Source organism: Eptatretus burgeri, chromosome 10, assembly GCF_056783735.1.
Source record: "Eptatretus burgeri isolate ZD-2024b chromosome 10, Ebu_testis_v1, whole genome shotgun sequence".
In the NCBI taxonomy this organism is placed as follows: Eukaryota; Metazoa; Chordata; class Myxini; order Myxiniformes; family Myxinidae; genus Eptatretus; species Eptatretus burgeri.
Genome location: NC_140970.1, coordinates 104,392,649 through 104,409,803, shown reverse-complemented (window position 1 = coordinate 104,409,803; position 17,155 = coordinate 104,392,649). Strand labels below are relative to the sequence as shown.

Sequence of the window (17,155 nt, the reverse complement as noted above, 5' to 3'; positions counted from 1 at the left end):
AATTACAGAATGAAAACACTAACAGCATCTATTGATGTAACTAGTAATTTCCAGGTTGCCACATAGACATGACACAATGGAAACATTCAGTGCATCTTGGTTTAAATCACCATCTTGCTACAAACAGCACCATCTGAGCTGTTGCACGTTTAAAACGCTCAGCATAATCCACCTGCAGATAGAAAAGATGTCATGTCCTGCAAGTTAAAGAATGGAAACATTCAGCATATCTATTGGTGTAATTAGCGGCTATCTGCAAAATGATCATCATTTTGCAGTGTTGTGCGTGCTGTTTGTTTCATAAAAATATTGAAACGACACATGATGATGTTGTTTTTTCATTTTGTAGTACGGTATGGTTAAGAGACTTTAAAATGCATTCTTCAATTAATTGGAAATGGTACCCGGTGTTGTGGGGGTTTTTTTTTTTTGTTTTTTTGTTTTTTATTTGTGAGCATCTTTAATGAAACTGTAATCGTGCATTTGTGGTCAAACATTTTAAACTTAAAAAACTTTCCCCTTTGAACCAGGAACCGCTGTGAGTCGATAACATTATTCCCCTTGTCCCCATTGTACCAATTTCTGACCTTTGATGGTGTCGCCATTTGCGGCCTTTCTTGAACCACGAACCGATAACTTTATCCTCCTTTTCTCCATTGTAACAATGACAAAACGCTCGTGGATTTTCGTCTAGATTTCCACAGCATTTTCCTGCATTTTCGCGAGATTTTCCCCAACATTTGTGGATTTTTCGTGGGTCAGGAAATCCCCGGAACCTATCCCCCCATTCCCCATTGAAACAATGCCCCCACATTCACGATTTCAACGTTTCCTGGGTTTTCCTGGTACGTATACCCTGCAAATGGCAGGGTCCTGTTGTATAGAAACACACAAACGCAGATATATGATGTACTGGTAAGTACTTACAAAAGTTATTTTATTTTAAGTTATAACCTTAACTTATAAGCAATCGACTGATTTCCTAACTGCCCGGATCATCAGCTGGACACCGTTTTTCATCGAGGTTTCGATCCTTTCAGCCCAGAACCTCTCCAAACGGTGGACCCACAACCCCGGTCACAGGTCCACATCAGTAGATTACTCACCATCAATGGACCTACAACCTCAAAATAGTGTCCAGACAGTCTGTCAACACAGCAACAACACATCACAGCAATATCCTTATTCAAACTTATATAATTATTCCTTTTATTTAAAGTATTATGATATATGACTAACTTTAAACATACACCACTTTATATATATATATATTGAGCGATAAAATATGATAAAACATTTTAGCTAATCCTAATTTTTTTTTCTTCCATCAGTTTTTGCAGAAATGAAAATTCACAGAAAATATGAAAAATGTCCGAGTCGGGGGCTGCAATACACCCACCCGTGGGAATACCCTTAACCTGTTGAAACATTATCCCATAAAAAGATACAAAAGTATAAAATAAAATTAACAGCATCCTTAAACTTCTGCTTATCAAAACAATGAAAACTTGAGTTTCGTTTTTAGAAAAGAATGCTCAATCTAACATGACACATAAAAACTTATTAAAACAGTTTAAAACCTTGTCAATTACTTTGAAGAGTGAATCCATATTTGTATATAAAGTTGAAAAAAAAAAATTAAAAACTTCAACTGACTTGATGTTGAGACATCTAATCCTATCTAAGAACTCTTAAGAAGAATTAATACCCCAGAAAGTGTTAATACCAGAATTCTTCTCAATTGCTCAACAATATTTTCTGAACTGTTCCCCAACAACTTGTAAACCTAAGTTAACGATAACCGATAACTAACTGTTTGGTGGAACACTTTACATTTAATTCCAAAATTATTAACGATAACTTATTGATGCTCAGAGATAATACCTTGGAGTGACTTGTGACGAACATTTGTCCTATTTCCTCTCCTAGTGAAAGTAACCGGATCAATTCCTATTGCCTAACTCTCTTAATAAAACCTCTACATATAACTTTTTACAAACCACAACAATATTATTAGCAGCCTTATCCGCTGGAGCTATTACGTAGTTCTCATTGAGATCCCGAATGTCTTTACGAACACTCGGCTTGTTCAACACTGGTTTCGACCAACACAGTGAAAGCAAGTCCTGACTACGACCAAACTTGATCCTATTATCCAGGACTTCCACAACTCTGTTGAACCATGCATTGAAACTGTTTGCAGATAACTTAAACTTGGTGCACATTTTGTTAATAAAATTAGAGACAGAATCCACAATTGAAGACCTAATGCAGCTCCAAGGTTGAGTTACTGGTTCCCTATATTTAGCTCCCATTTTCATCAGATACCTAAGTTCACTGTTACTAATTATATTCAAATCCCCAGAAACTACATGTCCACAAGGACCACATAAAATAGGGGAAGACGAACATGCACAGTCAGTATCCAAAATGTCCTTTACTATATCTTTATCTATACCATTAATATTTTTGAAACTGAAAAACAAGATAGAGCGTTTAACAATGTAGAGCCTCACCAGGGCATCTGTCTCGGACTCTAGGTGAACCCTTTCATACAATAAGCCACGTTTTTAATAGATTAAAAACATGACAACTACAAGGGTACTCGGTAGAGCGCATACCTCCGCCATGCAATGCTTGATCCACGGGAACATATCGGGCAAAATACATTTTTGAAATATCATGCGAAATATCATTTTTTAGCCCCATCTCTCAATGGTGAGGAATCACTTAAGTTCTCGGATCCAGATCTTCACCAAAATTGAATCAATTCATCATAATCATCATACACCCAACTTACCCACCAAGTTTCATCAGGATCTGTCGAAAACATTTTGAGATAACATGTTCAAAGACAGACAGGGACGAAAACATAACCTCAGTCCACCTTCGGTGATGGAGGTAATACTTTGGCAAATGTATTTTAATTGCAACATTTATAAACCCTCTTTCAATGCTGTGCAATGCTGCGTGCGTGTGACTTTTCAACACTCAGGAATGAGTGATTTATAGATTACTGTCGATCTAGGTGTGAACAAAAATGCCTTTGTTTGTGCCTCTCACTATTATCCTGTAATGCTTCACAGTCACACATCTATGCAGTGGGTGGAAATGATGGGCAGAAAACCCTGAGCAGTGTGGAGCAGTATGATCCGCTACTGGACAAGTGGACCTTTGTGAGAGAGATGAAAAAGAATCGTGCCGGAGCTGGCGTCACCGTGCTTAATGGCTGCCTTTACGCTATTGGTAAGGGTTTAGAATGTTGAATTTCCGATGCTGGAAGTGCAACAATCATGAAATCGATTTATTATACAGTGCCTTTTAATAAGGTAAACTTCAGAGTACTTCAAGTAGTAGTTACCACTCGGGGAGGGATTTACGGCACACCCGATCCTCTGTCACCTGCAGTCCCATGCCTTGTCACTGAGCTTGTACACCTGAAGGAAAGGCGTAGCCCATACTGTATCTGTTTAGGGTCTGTCCAGTTACCATTTAGCATTGCTCTGGTTTTGGCTCATCACTGGACAGTCCTTTTGACAGTGGCAATTTTCCAGGCTTGCCCCCACTCCCACAGTCTCAAAAAACAGACATCTTGTCTTGTCGCATCTTAATGAAGCCGGCAGCAAGTGATCAGATACTCCTGGTGACGGCGTTCCCAAAGGACATGCCAAACAGTTTCCTCCCGACGAGGACACTGGGTTGAAGTTGCCAGGTTCCTCCAGAATGAACAATTGTACTGGAAGATCCTCATGAGCAACCTGTCATGCAATATCATTGCAACTCTTGAGACAAAGGGCCAATTTCTAAATTTTCCAAATTTTGTGAGTTTGTACTGCAAGAGAGTGCTCCTCCATTATGCGTACCTTCCGCAGCGCCTCAACGGGATACTCTGCAACTGATGATATCAACAGTCTGTAAAGACACATTAAAAGTGTTTGAAAGATCAGGCTGCAGCCTTTGGCCTTAAAATCAATCCGGCTATTGGGACCATACTCTGTGCGGGAGCGTTGGTGCTGCCTAAACGGTCTATCTATTGGGCACAATCCTGGGCGGGTCGCCACTCCGACACAGGATACCAGCAAGTTGGCACTCATTTTGCCGATTTCGGAAGGATGACAGGTAAAGTCAACCCCACCTGGTATTAATTCAACAGCAGAGTGGGATTTGAACTCAGGATCCTAGGAACGCAAGCCCACCACCCTAACTATTAAGCCAACACCAGGCAAATGCCTTAAAATGCAGAACCCCGAGCAATGTTTTTGCCAAAAGTATTGCTGGTTGGGACAACAGACTCAAACTTTAAAAGAAAAAAGACCAAGACAAACAACCAATCATAGGACAAAAAAAAAAACAAAAGAACACAGTCACGAGGGAAATCCTTCCTTCTCTTGACCAAAAGCTAGCATCTCTGGTATGTGCAACCATATGATGCAGCCTTTGCTAGAAAAAAAGGTTTAAAAACAAAAGCAAGCAAGCATAACGAAGCGAAGGACATGTACGTCAGTCATAAGGCCAAAGTACACAGTCCAACAAAGTTTGTCAAACTAGTATACACATGCACTTCAACCAAAAGGTCAAAGTGCATGGTCACACCAACACTCGCCCCAGACCGCAGGACCAAAATGCATGGTCATATCATAACTTTATCGCAGTGGAACCCACTGCACAGTGTTGCCCAATCTCAATGTTGCCTTGCACATCTCAGTCTTTTCGCCATATTCTGTGGTCTCAGCAGTGGTTTCTGTGATGGAGATCTGCTGCAATCAACCTTTTGCTCACAGTGCTGATCGAGATGTCAATGTCCAAGCTCTTCTAGGAGCTGCAGACATAACCATACATCATGACGGTGACGTCACAGCGTTCGACTTAGGTCGGAGAACAGCTTTACTTCCACATTGCTCCCGACCGCATTCGATAATGACTCCAGCTTGTGTGTGGTGAGGCAAGAGATAATGTTTCCATGTGGCAGGCGGGGCTTATTGCTCCCGGGACCGTGAAGCAAGGGCGGTATTGGATGCGGTTCTGCCGCTCTCAGCACTGATTTTGGAGTCGCACAATGATTGATATATGTGGTCGACAACTGCACGAACTGTGAGAAGTAATGCCTGTTTGCCACATGAGAATATTACCTCTCCTTTACTGCCTCACCAACCAGCGAAACCATGGTCGATGATTCCACAATCCTCTGGTTGTGACTTTAGCACCGGTCTTTAAAACAGACTGACTATGTGGCGCTGAAGCCATCTGTGCAGGAAGCGAAGCTGTGCGCACGCGCTCATGACTTTTAACTACCGTGATTCATCTATTGGGTTGGAAGGGCATATTTTGGTTTACTATTGTGCCCGACCGCAGCCTCACCTCCTGGTTGGTGAGGCAGTAAAGAAGAGGTAATGTTCTCATCTGACAGATGGGCATTACTTCTCATTGTGCAGTTTTGACTGTTAGGGGATATGAACTGTGCTTTCTTGCTTTATCAATCGAGGAGGTACTTACAGAATTTAAGTTTACAAAGTTTCATGGGAACAGATAAACAATTTAGTAGTGGGTCGTCCTGACGAGCTCCAATAAGAGTGAAACCATGGTTGATGACTCTTCAGTCGTCTGACGTTAGAACCAGTATTTAACCCTATGAACCCAAGCAGACGTTTTACCAGCTGCTATTCATACCTCCATTTGCCTGAACAGCTGGATTTTTCTCCAGGTAGCGCAGGGTGAGGGAGCCTAAAGTCCAAAGAGCTCAGGGTTATGTGTGTGCGTGCGTGCGTGCGTTGCGGTCTGGGGTTCGAGGTTCGCCACGAGGGGAAGCACTCAAGTTCTTCCCGAGCACCCGGTTCTGAAGCCCTCCAGCCACGGATAACTCCGTGGCTCTACGGGTTGTTAAGCAACCATAAACGCCGATTGGTACTGCCAATCATGGCAGGGTGTCACGACTTCATGTGGTTACCTTACCTTTGGACGACTGCATCAAGCGGGTTTCGTGCCCTCAACATGTACTCAGATTACTGCCGAGTGATACAGCAAGTGTACACTGGCTAACAAGAGCGAATCACCTGGGGTAGAACTTCCCGGCTAATGCCACATGCGGATTATGGTGGATCAATGGAGGAAAAGACTCGACGAACTGGGTACATTTATGATGCAAGAAATCAGTTTATTTACAGAAAGGGTGAGGAAAGGTATGTGGCACAAGCAGTGGTTTTACTATAAAAGAAAATACATGCTCCAGGGAAAGCAAGGTTTGGTGAGGTGAGGCAAAAGAAAGTACAGTTATACAAAAAGACACGGGGCACAGCTATTCTGGCGTAGTAGTCTGAGGAGGTGTGGTGATTTGCATGGTGATTGGCAGGTGAAGTGCAGAGGGGAAAATGTAAGCGATGCGGGTCAGTGGGCCGAGACCATCACTGATGCCCCTTTTATTGCGTCCACATTAGACGAGTCGGAAACAAAGAAAATAACGTGTGAGGAGATAGTTTAATCGTGAAGTGTGAGGATGTCTGAGTGTTCTTGCTATTGCCCTAATAACTTTGCTCGGCCTAGAGCGTGGTCCTGTCGCTCCGCTCGTTTGTGGACGTTGTTCCGCTCACTCCTCTCATTTGTGGACTCGGTTCTGCTCACTCACTTCAGGCTCCATTGTCTGCCAACCAGGAACGAACCAGAATGCGCAGAAGAACAAGAACGAACCACAGCAGCCCTTCTATGCAGAACACATGGCGCTTTTATAATCCCCTGGCATGGGCAGAGTTTGGAAGCAGATCGGGCAGAGTGGTCAATGTTTAACAGTGCCCCCATTGGCATGAAGACGATTACCACGGTGCTGAGCCCACTCGTGCGAGAAATGGCTTTACTCGCCTTTAGCTCTTCCACGTGGCTGAGCTCTGTGATTATCATGGGGCGGGGTATTTGGACATGAGCTTCGGCCATGAATGTGCACCGACCATGCAATGGAGGCCATAATTGAGTGGAGGTGTATGGATACCCACACGACATCGATGGGTGCCTCACGCACACTCTTACCCCAAGTTAGAGGTCCGTACGTCCAGACCCAAGCGTCGGCAAAGGCGTCCTGCAGTACCCTATTCCCAGTCGGTCCCAAAAGGTGGTGGCGGTTATTGATGATGACCGTGGTTGATGGATGGCAACCTCAGCGTAGTGGTGAGCACTGGTGTGGTGGTGGTGGTTGTCCTGGTTGTGGTGTCAATGGAAAATGTAAGTAAGTTTGAGTTGTTGTGGTGATTATGCTGAAGGAGTCCCGTTGGTGTATGAAATCTAGCGTTGTGGCGTTGGGGTTTGAGTATGGTGAAGACTGAGGGTATAATGTCCACTGTGTGATGGCGCACAATTTGAATGGGAATTGGCGTGCTGATCGAGTGACTGCTACGTGTTATGAACTGCATGCTTGCGTGAACAAAACTCGTGTGTGCAGCAAAGCAAAATAAGTGAAGACTGAGAATAAAAACCTACCTAAAGCCCACACGATGCACGTGACCCAAAAAACCCATTGCACACTCGGGAAGGGTTATCTAATGTGAATACTCATGAAATAACTATCTTGGGAACCGCTATATATTGTGTGCCATTGCTGTGGGGAGCGACGGTTTTGCAGAACCATCACAATATATACAGGTAGCGAACAAAAAAAAAAAAAAAAACGTCACTTGATTGGGCGTTACCATGTGCAGCCATTATGTCCTGTACGTGCCATGGCATGGAGTCCACCATCGTCTGGAATTCTGCAGGAGGGATGCGGCACCGTTCTTCCATGAGAAAGTCGATCAACTCACACCTGTTTGGAGGTGGAAAACGGTGTCTCTGGCGTCATTCCAGAATATCCTATAAATCCTCGATTGGGTTCAGACCTGGTGACTGAAGGCCATGACATACGGATACCATCAGTGTCGTGCTCATCAAACCATTGGGCGACCACACGTGCTCTGTGGACGGAGGCGTTGGGGGTGGGGGGGTCTCTTCTTGCAGCCATGCCAGCCATAATTGCAGGAAACCAGGCCTGTGCAGCATTTTTATAGATGACACGAAGCATTCTGGGGTATTATTTGCTTAATTAACACATGGGCCACACCTGTGTGGAAGCCGTTGCTTGGTGTCCCTAATTTACCCAGGTGCTTCTACTGTATTTTGTCTTTTGTCTACTACCTGTATGTATCAGGGTCCTTGTGTTTAACAAAAATAATTTTACATACTTACGGCGTTGTTCATTAAGGTTGTTTGAAACTTCTATTGAGAAAATAATTTTAGCCAACTAACCAATTGTACCCAGCTCTATCGACTCCACCAATTTAAAACTAACGAGAAAGATCATACTTCACCGAAGGTGATGCCTTTATGGAAGAGAACAAGAGGGGAAACTCCTTAACCGAGCCTTCTTTACCTGCACAGCTCCTGTCTCATTGGCTGGGAAAATTTTTACATGGACATTGACTCCTTACCCCAAACAGTTAATGCAAGATCAGAAGTTCAAAAACTAAATGTGAATTAGTATACATGATGTCTAGCCCCTTAGTCTAACTACTACCCCCCCCCCCCACCTCCTTACAAATGTGTAAACGCACACACACGTCCGTCATGCTCACGTACATTGTGATGATCTCCATCTAGTGTGAACTTAGAAAACAAAGTTTTGTGACCAGATATCGTTCTCGGGAACAAAAATGAAAAGACAGCATTTATTTTGGTCGAATTGATCTTTCATTTATTTATTTTTCCTTTTCACTCCTTATTTTACCCCAAAGGTGGCTTTGATGATTATTTTCCACTTAACTCAGTCAAGCGGTACGATGCACGCAGCAATTGGTGGATGGACGTTGAAGCGTTGAGTATTCCTCGGGGAAGCGATATCGGCACCCAGTGATTTTTGGCTTGAATGATGCAGAAATCAAGAAAATCACCAAATACCAGGACCTCAAAAATTAGATCAAGAGATCTTGGAAGATGAAGAGAGTCGAAATTACACCACCCGTGATAATGGGAGGAACAGGAATAATAAAGATGAACTTCACTGAGATTTAAAAAAACCATCCCTGGGAATATCACAAACGAACTACAGTTGGAAGCCGTCCGGGGTTCGGTGACGATCCTGAAAAGAGCCCTCGGAACTAAACTCTGAGAACAATAAAGTTGAACAGCTTGGTCCATGAACTGTGATCCCTTACAGAAGAGGAGGTAGATACTTAGAATCCGTTCCACCTCCTGGAACCTACAAATGGACACGCACACACACCAGAGAATGGTTGAACAAGTAGAATTGAGAACAATAAACTCAGGACTCATTAAACAAAGTTGGGGGTGGAATTGCTCGATTTGTGATGAGTTGTAACAAAATGATGAATTGAAATTGGTAATGTTGAATACTTTTTCTTGTCTCCTTAACCCGACTCGTTACTTATTTATTTAGGTCAGAATTGATCTTTTATTTATTTTTTTTTCCTTTTCACTCCTGATTTTACCCCAAAGGTGGCTTTGATGATCACTTTCCACTTAACTCGGTGGAGCGGTACGACGCACGCAGCAATGAGTGGATGGACGTTGAAGCGTTGAGTATTCCTCGGGGAGGCGTTGCAGTGGCCAGCCTCATGGGTCGCATCGTGGCTGTTGGTGGTCACAATGGCAGGAGCTATCTTCAAACGGCTGAGGCCTTCGAACCAAGAGCAAACAGGAAAGAACCGACAGGGCAATCGCACTCTTAATCTTGAGCACTCATTTTCTCTCCTCTACTTATCCCTAGTTAACGTGGCCATCCGAACACCCTTTAATACCCCCGCACACACACACACGCACACACAAAGTGAAAACCGGGATTAAACAATTGGTTCATGTCCATCCATCCATAAACGTCGGTTTATGATCGAGGAACAACTTATTTAAATTGAATGTTATATTTCCAACATAAATCAGAAAACAAATCCGTAGTTTAACGGTACTTTGGCTCCGACTTCGACCCGATCGCACATGTGCAGAGGAGTGCGATGATAAATCATTGCAAACAGGAAACGAACTGTTTGTTAGGACTTCATAAAGGACACAAACAACAGGAACGAATAACTACTTCATAAAGGACACAAACAACAGGAACGAATGACTAATGTAACGGGTTATATAATGTGATGTAACAGCCACTGCGCCAATGGTGGTATGACTCGGAAGTGATTAATTAATTTTTATTCGACTTTTACAATCTTTATTTCATTTAAATTTAATTATATATTTGAACGCTGCAGAACACAACTCACCTTTTTGTCATTTCCAAAACCCTTCCGTTTAGCAGTACTTGGGCGATGCACATGTTAAATAAGGTGGTGTGTCAGACTGCTTTGGTTGCGCTAAACTTCTGGAATTTGTTTTTCATACGATCTTTGAAGTTATTTTATTTAAGTTGAAGTATTGACTTGAACAGTGAGCGGGGTAACGTGTTCTATGAACTCTCGTTTGTTGAGGCTGATTATACTTTTATTTATATATTTTTCTCTCTGCAGGAGTGAGGCTCATGGTAGAGCAAGATATAACTGATAGTGGAACCGACATTAAGGGAATGAGTGAACAGGAAACGAGGGGAAACACCGAAATGCATGATGTTTTTCAGTGCTTTTAGCGAGTGTTCCATGTACTTTGAACCTCCGCGTGTGTTGTGGGGAAGATGTTAGATGTTTAATTATGGATCATATGTGGAACCATTTAAATACAAGTTCAGACTAATTAAAGGTAGTCAGCATGTATCACCAAAGGGAGATCTTGTTTAATAAATTGGAGTTCTATGAAGCAGTTTCTGAGTTTGATGAAGCAAGTGCAGAGGACGTTCAGCCTTTTCAGAAGGCATTTGATAAGGTACCACGTCGGAAGTTGTTATGTAAAGTGAGGGGCTTGTGGATTGGCTGGTTGGGTAGTTAACTGGATTAGTGATAGGAAGCAAAGAGTTGCTGTGATTGGGAGGATGTAAGTAACGGGGTACCTCAGGGATTGGTAGTGAGACCATTATTATTAATTAGTTGCATCAATATAATTTTGACAGTGGGATGAGGAATTGGCTTTCTAAATTTTCAGATGACATAAAGCTTGGAGGTAAAGCAAGTAGCAGGGAGGGGGAGTGATCATAATTGAGGAAAGTTTGGATACTTCAATGAATTGGGCAAAAGATTGGCAGATGTAGTTTAAAGATCGGCAGTTATCGGTTTAATCAGGACACTCGTGTTCCACCGGTAATCCCCCTCCTAATGAAATGGCCTAAATCCAGAATCACTGCTCACCTCCACTCATTTATTCCTCTATTTTCCCACATGTGGAACCACCTTCGATACTCAATACTCTCTTCAATCGAAATCAAGGTCAGAGATCTTGACATTCCCAAACGATGCCCCACAGCTTGATCTCTCTGACACCCTCCCCAGAATCCAGTCCACACAAGCGCTGAAAAGTGTGGGGATCAGTACACACCCCTGACGAACTCCAGTAACAACTGCAAATAAGTCAGAGATGGTATCACCACATCTCACAGCACTCTCAGTACTGGAGTATAGTTCAGACATCAGATTGATCGGTTTTGGTGGCACACCACGAAGACCAATAATCTTCCAGAGGGCATCCCAATTCACTGATTTGAACGTTTTACAGAGCTCAACAAAGGCTGCAAGCAGCCCCTGCCGAAACTTTCATCTGCGTTCGGTGAGGACCCGAAGAGCAAGGATACGGTCAATCGTTGACCTCTTTGGTGTAAAGCCTGACTGCTCTGGACGCTGGTGCTCAAGCAGATGGTGGCGAACCCTATCAAGAATTCTCCGAGCAAAGACCTTGCCCAGCACTGAGAGCAGCGTCACATCTCGGTAGTTGTTGCAGTCTTGGCGATCACCCTTCCCTTTCCAGAGAGGGATGACAAGGCCCCTCTTCCAGTCAGTTGTGATGATGCCTGTGTTCCAGGTAGAGCACAGAACTGCGTGCAACGACACGAGTACAGCATTTCCATCAGCCTTGAGAAGTTCAGCATGGATGTCACAGATCCCTGGAGCTTTATCCTATTTCAACACCCCCCCCCCCCCCATTAGACACATACACAAACACATGTACACACACACACACACACGCATACGTACACGTACAACACACATCGGCCCAGCCACTCGTGTCAAAAGACAGATTTGAGGTCATCATTGGTTAAATACCAAAAGGTTGTTTGCCTTCGTCAGAATGGAGTACCGTATCAATATCTAACCAATGATGACCAAAGTTGTTTGAATGCCATGAGCACTCTCTGGCTGTAATGGAGAGCATCAGCTGCAGATTATGTCTTGCATCGTAAAACTACATAATCCGCAAAGAACAAAAGCCTGTCTGCCACCCAGACGATTGTTCACGCCAATGCAAGCCAAAAAAAAACCAGAAGGCAATTACCATCAGGTGGAGATGTAATTCAAAATGTCTGTACATGTGTGGGACTCACGTCTGTTGAAGATCGGGTGTGAGCGCTTCATCACGCTCCACACATTTTGACTTGCATCTCCACACAATGGCACTTGCGTTCTGGTCTTTACCTCGCTTGAACGTAGTTCCCGGGAGCTTATGGGTCCGTCGTCAGTCCGTCCGTCCATAAATACTTGTAACTTGTCTGAAACTACACTTACCATTTTTATGAAACTTGACCAGAATCTTCCATCCATCCAATGGGACCATACTCTGTGCAGACCGTTGGTGCTGCCGTAGCAGTCTCCTGGGCTATTGGGCACAATCCTGTACGGGTTGCCGCTCCGACACAGTACACCAGCATGCTGGAACTCATTTTGCCGACCTCGGAAGGACGACAGGCTGAGTCAACCCCACCTGGTATTAATTCAACAGCCAGGCGGGATTTGAACTCGGGACCCGAGGATCCCAAGCCCACCAATCTAGCCATTAAGCCAACACCAGGCATGACCAGAACCTTCATCACCCGGTATGTACCAAAGTTTGTTCATGACGTCAGAAAATTTGGGGTGTGTGGGGGAGTGGGGGAAGGGGTTGACCCCCAAAATAGGTATTTCCTTTCTTCTCCGTTAACACATTTTGTGGGTTATTCATGTTTACCAGTGGTTCCCTCATTACCTTATCGAGCTGCTGCCAGGTGAGTGCCCAGGGATATTGCCCGTATTTTTCAGTTAAACCACTGATTACATGCAGGTGAAACATATTACACTTATTTTGTAACTTTTCAAACAAATCATTTACTCCTGAAGTGATTTAGGGTTTATCAGGCAAAGGGTTTGAATACTTATGTAACTGAGAATCATCAGATTTTTTTTTTTTTTTCTGTTAATCGAACTTGTTTACATTTTATCTCCATCTTCATCACTTTGGAGTCGTTTGTGAAGACTATAATTATATTCAGTTTAATTTGAAGGGATCATAAAATAAGCTCAGGTGGCATAAAAATGTCAACTTTGTGTGTGTGGGGGGGGAAGGGGGGGTGAATCATTTTGCAGGCCACTGTATCTTCCGATCGTTTCTTTAGCAAGTTTTGACGTTTTTCTTCTGTCCCGTGTGCAGATGGGAGCCGTTGGGAACGATCGCCGAATGTCGAGCTGGAGCTGGGCTCACGCTGTGCTGCTGCTCCGTCGACAAGATCCATGAGCTGAGCCCTGCCAGTGGCGGTGTGGTCGAATGCATGTGATACGTTCAACAGGTGGTGGTGTGCTCGAATACATGTGACTCACTCACCGCTCACCGCTCACACACCCCCCCCCCCCACTCACATCCCCAACCTGTTCCCATTGCCTTCTGCTGCAAGCTCCACTCCATCATTTGTGTTATTCACAACCTTGGGGGGGGGTGATCATTGGGTGCTGCATCTTTGCAGTCAGCAGTTTCTTGTTGAATAGAGAGTTTTATTTTTGCTTTGTTGGAAATGTTGAGAATATATGTTGTAAACATGTGAAAAACTATAAACATTATATTTATTGCTCGGAACGACGTGATTGTAAATTTTCACAACTTCTTACTAACCGACTCGATTTATTGCGATTTTGGACATTTTCATGAAGTGAAAGTGTAACATGATCGAGTTATGGATTTAGACGTTTCTTCTTGTTTTTATTTTTTTTATTTTTTTTTTAATCGAATTGATGCATTAAAAAAAAAAGAACAATAAATAATTGTTCTGATACGAATATTTTGGCTCGAGCCGGAAGTTTAACCACTTTTGTCCCAAATGTCCCATCGTCGAACGCAGCCGAGGGACACGACGATGCACCGATACACGAGCGCCATTGCATTCCTCCTTTATGACTTCAACACTCGTTTGAATTCAATGTTTTGTAAAAGATAGCGTGGGAATTTAAAGAATAGGCCAAATATGTATTTTCTGCAACTTTAAAAGCAGATGGTTGACCGTTCTACCCCTCCCCCATCTTTATTTCTCATGTGAGGAGAAAATCATATTTCACTGTTGGGTTAAAAGTACATGAATCAAACGGTGAGTTTATAACTGTGGGAAAACAAAACTAGCAACAAACCAGGAAAGCGCGTGCAGTAGTTATGGAGACTACAGACGGGTGTGTGGAGAGAGGTAACATTTTAATACGGAAGTGGAGAGGCAACAAGTTTACAATTTATACTATCAACTTGTTTGACTCGGTCCGAAATGAAGGCTTATGGGTTTGGTCTCGATTTTTCGTGTCTGTGAACATATCTCGGTCATGTATGGACCGATTTTATCCGTACCTGGCATAACGACAACGCATGAAGGTTCACATGTGCGCGTCATTTTTTTTTTTTTTTAGATCCTCATGGAGGATCTCTAGGTCTTACTCACGTTGTTGTTCTTGTGGATTTTTTTTTGTTTCACAGCCGACGGTTTTCATCGAAACTTCCTGAAACTTGGCGTATATATGTAAAAAAAAATACCACGCGCAGACAGTTACCATCTCCGATTTTGAAAATTCCTCCCAGAAAAAAAAAGTTATGACGTCAAAAATATCTCCGCTAATGGAAATCGCCTAAAAAAATTTATCTCAAACTAGGCAAGCTTTTTGAATTCTGTTTGCGGGAATCAAGCCGGGCATTAGCACAGATAATTTATCACAAACCTGATGCATCACAATGGTGTCATATTCGTTTTTATGACGTCATCATTAAGAGGATGAGGATCTTAGCTCATTTGAGCTTGTTTTATTTCTTTTTTCTCCCACATCAGATCCAAGATGGCCGACTGGCGGCCATTTTAGTTGTAAAAAAATAAAATAAAAAACCGATGTCGTACACGTCCTCAACCATTTATTGGACGTGCATTTACCGACGTTCAGACTTGCCACACAGATAAGGAACGACGGCTTGCGTATGCACGTTATTCGCTTTTTTCGAGATTAGATCCAAGATGGCCGACTGGTGGCCATTTTGTTTCTCTAACGTGTCCCCAACCATTTCTCCAACGTGCACGGTCCGATTTTATTCAAGCTTCTCACAAGCACGGTACATAATGGCACACACGTGACCCTCACTTTATTTCGCGATCTGATCAAAGATGGCCGACTGGCGGCCATTTTAGTTATTAAAAAAAAAAACCCCCCCGATGTTGAACACGTTCTCGGACACGCATTTACCGGTCATTTAAACTTGACATACAGATAACTAATGATGGCTTCCATATGTACGTCATTACTTTTCGAGATCGGATCCAAGATGGCCGACTGGCGGCCATTTTAGTTGTGAAAAAAAACCCAAAACTGGCGCATAGCTCGAGGCCACCCCAGCACCCCAGATTAGTGGTTACAACACTTCATATTACCTACTGTTGTGAAGCTTACTTTGAGTTTTTGAGGATTCTTCACATGAATTTAAATATTTATTAACGCCGCTGAGTTTGGGTGAGAGGAAACCAAGTTTGTCATTCAGCACAGCCAATGCCATCGTGATCAACTCTCATGGAAGATGAGTAAATTGGTGATTCTCAGAAAATCCATGTAAATGTAACTCCTGCATGTGTTTTAAGACTCGTACATCATGATCGGTGTCGGTGATGTAATGTAGTGCGAGTTGGCCTCGGCCAAATTGTACCATCGAGTTTCTTTGACCGTAAGGAGTATTAGACCATCCCCCTCCCCCGACACTCAACGCTCCCAATTTCTGAGCTGTATCTCGGAACCGGCTGGGACTTTCGGAATGAAATTTTTCCTCAATAATGGGAATATGAAGTATGCAGGGTTGACGTTTTTTTGACCTTGACCTAATTTTTGGGTCATGACCCCTACAGGCATTTTTCACCATAACTCGATTGTTCAATCGGAATTAAATTGCCCTCGAGATGGCCTCGAGCAAGTCACATTTACACTTGATTTCGATCGTACCCCTCCTGGTTAAAGGTCAAGGTTAAATGATGGTTTGGGGTGGGGGGGGCACTTTGTTTTTTGTCATCACCTCCCATGCCCCTGCCCATGTATTCCTTTCCCAGTATTCCAACTTTCTGCACTCCCCAGGTACCCCGGCCACACAACCATTCCCCACCTCTCCCATCTTGAAGGAATCTGTTCGAACACAAGACAAAGGCTCAGAAGATGCAAAGTCAGGTTGAAGGGTAATGGGAGAACAATGCACAATTGCACCACAACATGATGAGTTGCAAGAGACAGGGGGCAGGCAGGGTTCGTGGGTATAGAAATGCTTCCGATTAGAAACAGGTGAAACCATGAGGTAACCAGTGAGGGAAGTGCTCAAGAGAATGGAACTGCTTGCTGTATGAATTCAGGGAAACCAGATGCCCAGTTTACTGTCCATCTGAGGGACGGCCCACACATTGACGAAGCACCCTGCGTGTGAAACACCAGGATGAAAGTTTATAGCCAGGCCAAGATTTGAACCCAGGTTTGACAACTTGAAGATGAGTGTGTACCTCTAGGCTAGGTCATCCTGCAAACTGTGTGGGTCAGGAGTTCATCTTGTCTTGCTTCTTTCAGTCCATATACACCCTCAAATGTTTCCTGTAAAAAACCTCATGGTCTCCCAAAATCATCCAAACCAAAGAGGGGTTGGGTGGGGAAGGGAATACCAAACCAGGCTTAATCCCACACTCCAGTTACTATTATAAACGAGCAGCGAGATCACCGAGTTTTTTTTTTTTTTCTCAACCCTGGAACTACTATGGTGTGCTTTACACTAAAAGAAGGTACAAACGATCATCCATTGATTA

General features: G+C 43.4%; 1 protein-coding gene across 4 annotated transcripts in view; it reads left to right on the top strand.

The window, feature by feature from the left end:
• The window catches only part of KLHL8 (kelch like family member 8), a 65,094-nt gene extending 51,047 nt beyond the window's left edge, over window positions 1-14,047 (top strand). For 3 of the 4 annotated variants that reach the window (XM_085899785.1, XM_085899782.1, XM_085899783.1), the window contains 3 exons: window positions 3,087-3,246; window positions 9,469-9,670; window positions 13,522-14,047. In XM_085899785.1, the coding sequence (XP_085755911.1) occupies window positions 3,087-3,246; window positions 9,469-9,670; window positions 13,522-13,645 (486 nt within the window). In that variant the 3' untranslated portion in view covers window positions 13,646-14,047. The remainder of the gene's footprint in view (window positions 1-3,086; window positions 3,247-9,468; window positions 9,671-13,521) is intronic. The other variant, XM_085899784.1, reaches the window with a different exon arrangement.
• Window positions 14,048-17,155: the final 3,108 nt, after the last annotated feature.